The sequence below is a fragment of the Pongo pygmaeus genome, chromosome 4 (genome assembly GCF_028885625.2).
Source record: "Pongo pygmaeus isolate AG05252 chromosome 4, NHGRI_mPonPyg2-v2.0_pri, whole genome shotgun sequence".
NCBI classification, from domain to species: Eukaryota; Metazoa; Chordata; class Mammalia; order Primates; family Hominidae; genus Pongo; species Pongo pygmaeus.
In genome coordinates, this window is record NC_072377.2 from 35,991,500 (window position 1) to 35,997,499 (window position 6,000).

General features: G+C 42.2%; 1 protein-coding gene across 6 annotated transcripts in view; it reads left to right on the plus strand.

The window, feature by feature from the left end:
• The window catches only part of IL7R (interleukin 7 receptor), a 28,193-nt gene extending 22,396 nt beyond the window's left edge, over nt 1-5,797 (plus strand). For 5 of the 6 annotated variants that reach the window (XM_054487041.1, XM_054487042.1, XM_054487040.2 and 2 more), the window contains 3 exons: nt 639-732; nt 1,702-1,777; nt 2,173-5,797. In XM_054487041.1, coding sequence (XP_054343016.1) covers nt 639-732; nt 1,702-1,777; nt 2,173-2,676 — 674 coding nt within the window. In that variant the 3' untranslated portion in view covers nt 2,677-5,797. The remainder of the gene's footprint in view (nt 1-638; nt 733-1,701; nt 1,778-2,172) is intronic. The other variant, XM_054487043.2, reaches the window with a different exon arrangement.
• The last annotated feature ends 203 nt before the right edge of the window (nt 5,798-6,000 follow it).

The window sequence follows — 6,000 nt, forward strand, 5'->3', positions numbered from 1 at the left end:
GCTGTCTTTGCCCCTTTTGTGAAGAACAAGGAAGCAGAGGGAGCGGGGTCCTTATTAGCTGAGAATTAGTACAAGCCATCTGTGTTCCTGGAAGCTGCTATACATTTTGAACAAAATCCCCACGTTAACCAATTTAGCCTGGGACCCCAATGGCTGCTGTCTCTAAGGCCCCTTTAAGAAGCACGTTTATTGGTGTCAGGTATGCAGGCAGGTGTGGCTATCCTATGTCTCCTTTTCCAGAAGGATGAAGATGTCTTTGGGACTGGAACTGAGAATATGTAGGAACTGAGACATCCCCTCCCTAGAATTTGCAACAGGGGTGAACATCCCTCTCATCATCTCCTGCTCTGGCTTCTTTTCCTTGGTAGAAAGTCAAGAAGGGAAGAGAGCATTGGTACCTTTGATGCTAGATCACGTTTACATTTCAAGTGGCAGATGCTCTGAGCCTGGTCACCCAAGTCAATGCCTTTTAAACCAAAATCCCTCCATAAAGCTGTCAAATATTTCTCTTAACTGAAAAGCAACTTTCAGGAAGTAATAAGTGGGCCCACATTACTAAGTAAATGCAAAGCACCCTGAGACCCTACCCCCACTGCATGGCTACTGAATGCTCACCACGATCTATTCTTGCTTTCCAGGGGAGATGGATCCTATCTTACTAACCATCAGCATTTTGAGTTTTTTCTCTGTCGCTCTGTTGGTCATCTTGGCCTGTGTGTTATGGAAGAAAAGGTGACCTTCTTCAACTAATAAAGAGGGTGATTGTGTGGGATCACGGACAGTCAGAGCTTGAGCCCCATTTATTGATGAGAAAACCACAAAGGGGGTTAAGGCATTTCACTAATTTAGTGCCCAGTATCCCTATCTATCCTCAGTGAATTTCCACGGTTAATTTCATAAGAGGCAAAAATGTATTAACTGGACATTAGGCAAACCCTGTCCCCGAAGTAAGAATTCTGTAATGCAATGTTTCCCAAGCTTTTCTTCCAGTACCTCCTAAAGGTTGCAGAAGCCATCATTCATGGCAAATGCACAATATACTTGAAGTCTTGACTTTAAGCATATAAATTCATGGGATTTTGTATCCTAATCCATGCTAAGGCTATGTTTGTTTCATCATAAAAATGATGTTTTAAACATGCACTTGTTAAGTTACTTACTATTCTAGGAGAATGCCCTTGGCAGAAGGCTACATATCCTCAGGATTACAAATACCCTAATTTGAAAAGTACTGCCTTGAAAATACTAAGCAATTTCCCTGGGTAACTTGAAAATATTCCCCCACTTCCACCAAAATTAGCTGCCAGAGTTGCTGTCAGTAAAGAGAAGGAATAAAAAGACAACACTTAAATTGGGAGTAAACAACGGGGTCAAATTGTACTTCCATAGCTCCACCAAACTACTTCCTTGCAAGCCTTGGTGTTCCTTCCCTCTAGGGCTTTTTCCCAGAGCTATATTATTGTCATGTCTTGTTCACAGAACGGATTGATAGCAGTGGTCTCTGGTCCAACCTCTCCTTGAATTGATAGGGCCCCGAGGCCCAGAGAAAGCCAGTCCCTTGACCGTGGTCACCCACCTAATTGTGATAGAGCCAAGACTAGAAATCTGTTCTTCTGATTCCAGGCTCAGAATAAGTGGGAAGACTCAGTGTGCCTGTGCCCTCTGCCGTTCACTTCATCTATCAATGTTCTCTAATTTCAGGATTAAGCCTATCGTATGGCCCAGTCTCCCTGATCATAAGAAGACTCTGGAACATCTTTGTAAGAAACCAAGAAAGGTGAGTGCTTTTGGTGCTTAAAAAGTGTTGTGTTGGCAACATCCCAGTGGCCAAGAATGATATTCCAGGACAAGGAACAGTTGAACTTCACCTTTTGGTATTTGATGCATCCTGTAACTAGGGTCCCTCCTAAGACCCTAGCTGCAGTAGGGAACTGAAATAAGATACACATCTCAGAACTTCTGGGCTCCCTGGGGCTGGAGGGCACAGCCAGTTGTCACTTCAAGTCTTGAAGTGTCTCAGAAGCTCCAGAAGCAAAGAGTCCATTGAGGAACATGCGGGCAATTCTGTGACATTCCCTGTCAGAAAACTCTTTAGACCTACTCCTGAACTGAACATTTGGTGGTGTGTCTCTCCGGTGCCATCTTAATGCCTTTTCTCCTTTTTCTGTGCAGAATTTAAATGTGAGTTTCAATCCTGAAAGTTTCCTGGACTGCCAGATTCATAGGGTGGATGACATTCAAGCTAGAGATGAAGTGGAAGGTTTTCTGCAAGATATGTTTCCTCAGCAACTAGAAGAATCTGAGAAGCAGAGGCTTGGAGGGGATGTGCAGAGCCCCAACTGCCCATCTGAGGATGTAGTCATCACCCCAGAAAGTTTTGGAAGAGATTCATCCCTCACATGCCTGGCTGGGAATGTCAGTGCATGTGATGCCCCTATTCTCTCCTCTTCCAGGTCCCTAGACTGCAGGGAGAATGGCAAGAATGGGCCTCATGTGTACCAGGACCTCCTGCTTAGCCTTGGGACTACAAACAGCACCCTGCTCCCTCCATTTTCTCTCCAATCTGGAATCCTGACATTGAACCCAGTTGCTCAGGGTCAGCCAATTCTTACTTCCCTGGGATCAAATCAAGAAGAAGCATATGTCACCATGTCCAGCTTCTACCAAAACCAGTGAAGTGTAAGAAACCCAGACTGAACTTACCGTGAGCGACAAAGATGGTTTAAAGGGGAAGTCTAGAGTTCCTAGTCTCCCTCACAGCACAGAGAAGACAAAATTAGCAAAACCCCACTACACAGTCTGCAGGATTCTGAAACATTGTTTTGACCACTCTTCCTGAGCTCAGTGGCACTCAACATGAGGCAAGAGCATCCTGATTCTACCATGTGGATTTGGTCACAAGGTTTAAGGTGACCCAATGATTCAGCTATTTAAAAAAAAAAGAGGAAAGAATGGAAGAGTAAAGGAAATGATTGAGGAGTGAGGAAGGCAGGAAGAGAGCATGAGGGGAAAGAAAGAAAGGAAAATAAAAAATGATTGTTGCCATTATTAGGATTTAATATATATCCAGTGCTTTGCAAGTGCTCTGCACACCTTGTCTCACTCCATCCTGACAATAATCCTGAGAGATATGTACAATTACTATGACTACTCTCTTTTTTATAGATCCTTAAATTCAGAACTAAGGAGTTAAGTAACTTGTCCAAGTTGTTCACACAGTGAAGAGTGGGGCCAAGATATGATGGCTGGGAGTCTAATTGCAGTTCCCTGAGCCATGTGCCTTTCTCTTCACTGAGGACTGCCCCATTCTTGAGTGCCAAACCTCACTAGTAACAGGATGTGCCTAGATAATTTATGATCCAAACTGAGTCAGTTTGGAAAGTGAAAGGGAAACTTACATATAATCCCTCCAGGACAATGAGCAAAAACTAGGACTGCCCCCAGACAAATGTAAACATACATATGGTCACTTAAATTAAAATGGCTTTGAGAAAGAAAGAGGGGGAGAAATGGTCTTGTGGGTGTGAAGTCTCGTGACCAGCCATGTCAAAAGAAGGTAAAGAAGGCAAGAAAAAGCCCTGAAGCCCATTTGATTTCATTTTTCTGAAAATAAGCTCAAGAGGGAATAAATTAGAAACTCACAATTTCTCTTGTTTGTTACCAAGACTGTGATTCTCTTGCTGCTACCACCCAACTGCATCCATCCATGATCTCAGAGGAACCTGTCGCTGACCCTGGACTCGGGTACGTTTGACGAGTGAGAGGAGGCATGACCCCTCCCGTGTGTATAGACACTACCCTAACCTAAATCCATCCCCAGATTGTCCCAAGTTCTCCAGCAACAGATGCTGCCACAAACTTCAGGGAGAAAGAGTTACAAGTACATGCAATGAGTGAACTGACTGTGGCTACATTCTTGAAGATATACGGAAGAGACGTATTATTAATGCTTGACATTTATCATCTTGCCTTTCTTGGTCTAGATTGACTTCTAATGACTAGCTCAAAGTCAAGACAACTGAGTAATGTCAGCTCAGGAAAGTGCAACAAACCCATCTCCCACAGGCCTCCAAACCCTGGCTGTTCACAGAACCACAAAGGGCAGATGCTGCACAGAAAACCAGAGAAGGGGTCATAGGTTCAGGGTTTTGTTTGAGATTTGTTGTTACTGTTTTTCTGTTTTGAATTTTCTTCTTTGTTCTGTTTTTACTTTATTTAGGGGGACTAGATGTTTCTGATATTTTAGTTTTCTTGTTTGTTTTGTTTTGTGTTGTCTGTGAATGGGGTTTTAACTGTGGATGAATGGACCTTATCTGTTGGCTTAAAGCACTGGTAAAATCAGACCATCTTATTCTTCAGGTGAATGTGTTACTTTCTGAAGTGCTCTCCTCTGCACCAGCAGTAATAAATACAATGCCATAATCCCTTAGGTTTGCCTAGTGCTTTTGCAATTTTCAAAGCACTTCCATAAGCATTCCTTCCACCTCCTTGATAGGCATTTATGGAAAGCCTGCTACATGTCAATCATACTGTTAGGCACAGGGGACCTAAAGACAAATAAAAGGATGGCATTCTGCCTCATAAATTGCAAAACCTAATGAAAGTGACAGCTTGGTAAACAAATTATTATTATATTATAAAATGCTATAAAAGAGCCATATTGAAAGTGCCCTGTTGGAGACAGGGCAAATGCTACAAAAATGATGTAAATTTACATGGAGGAAAAGTAGAATCTGCCTGGTTTATAGGCAGCAGAAGACATTTTTCCTCAGTGGGCAGGTGTTCTTTACCTTTTGTAGAAATGGGAGTCAAGTGTCAAATAGGAGGCTCCACAAAATCTCATGCCAAACCTAGGTCTCTGATACCTTATTCACAGAGGTTCTTTGAAGTAATTATTGTTCTTTTCTTTGACTTATGGGAAAATTGAGACACAGGAAGACAGGTAAATTACCCAACCTCACACGTTAAGTCAGAACTGGGAGCTGTAATTTTGTATCCCTGGTATAAATAGACAATCTCTTGAAGAAATGAAGAGATAACCATAGAGAAACATCGAGATATCTCCAGCTCTAAAATCCTTTGTCTCAATGTTGTTTGGCATATGTTATTGTTGGCATTTAGTGTCTGAGCCTCTGTCTGTTACTGTAGTATTTAAAATGCATGTATTATAATCGTATAATCATAACTGCTGTTAATTCTTGATTATATACCTAGGGACAATGTGTAATGTAAGATTACTAATTGGTTCTGCCCAATCTCCTTTCAGATTTTATTAGGAAAAAAAAAATAAACCTCCTGATCAGAGACAATGTATTAATCAGAAGTGTAAACTGCCAGTTCTATATAGCATGAAATGAAAAGACAGCTAATTTGGTCCAACAACCATGACTGGGTCTAGGGCACCCAGGCTGATTCAGCTGATTTCCTACCAGCCTTTGCCTCTTCCTTCAATGTGGTTTCCATGGGAATTTGCTTCAGAAAAGCCAAGTATGGGCTGTTCAGAAGTGCATACCTGCATTTTCTTAGCTCTTCTAGAGGGGCTAAGAGACTTGGTACGGGCCAGGAAGAATAAGTGGCAGAGCTCCTGGAAATAATGCAGATTAGGTGGCATTTTTGTCAGTTCCGTGGTTTATTGTTGGGATTATTCTTTAAAATATCCATTGTTCACTACAGTGAAGATCTCTGATTTGACCGTGTACTATCCACATGCATTACAAACATTTCGCAGAGCTGCTTAGTATATAAGTGTACAATGTATGTAACCATCTCATATTTAATTAAATGCTATGGAACTCTCTGTGGCGTGCCTGTCTTCTCTGGAAACTGTGGCTAGAGGGATTCCCAGAATGGACCACACATCTCTTCAGCCCCTGAAAACTCATCTCCCCATGACTCCATGGAAAAAATTGTCTTCCACAAAACCAGTCCCCAGTCCCAAAAAGGTTGAGAACCACTGCACTAGAAGACAGCCTACTAGTGGTTAAGTCTCAATGTGTCAAT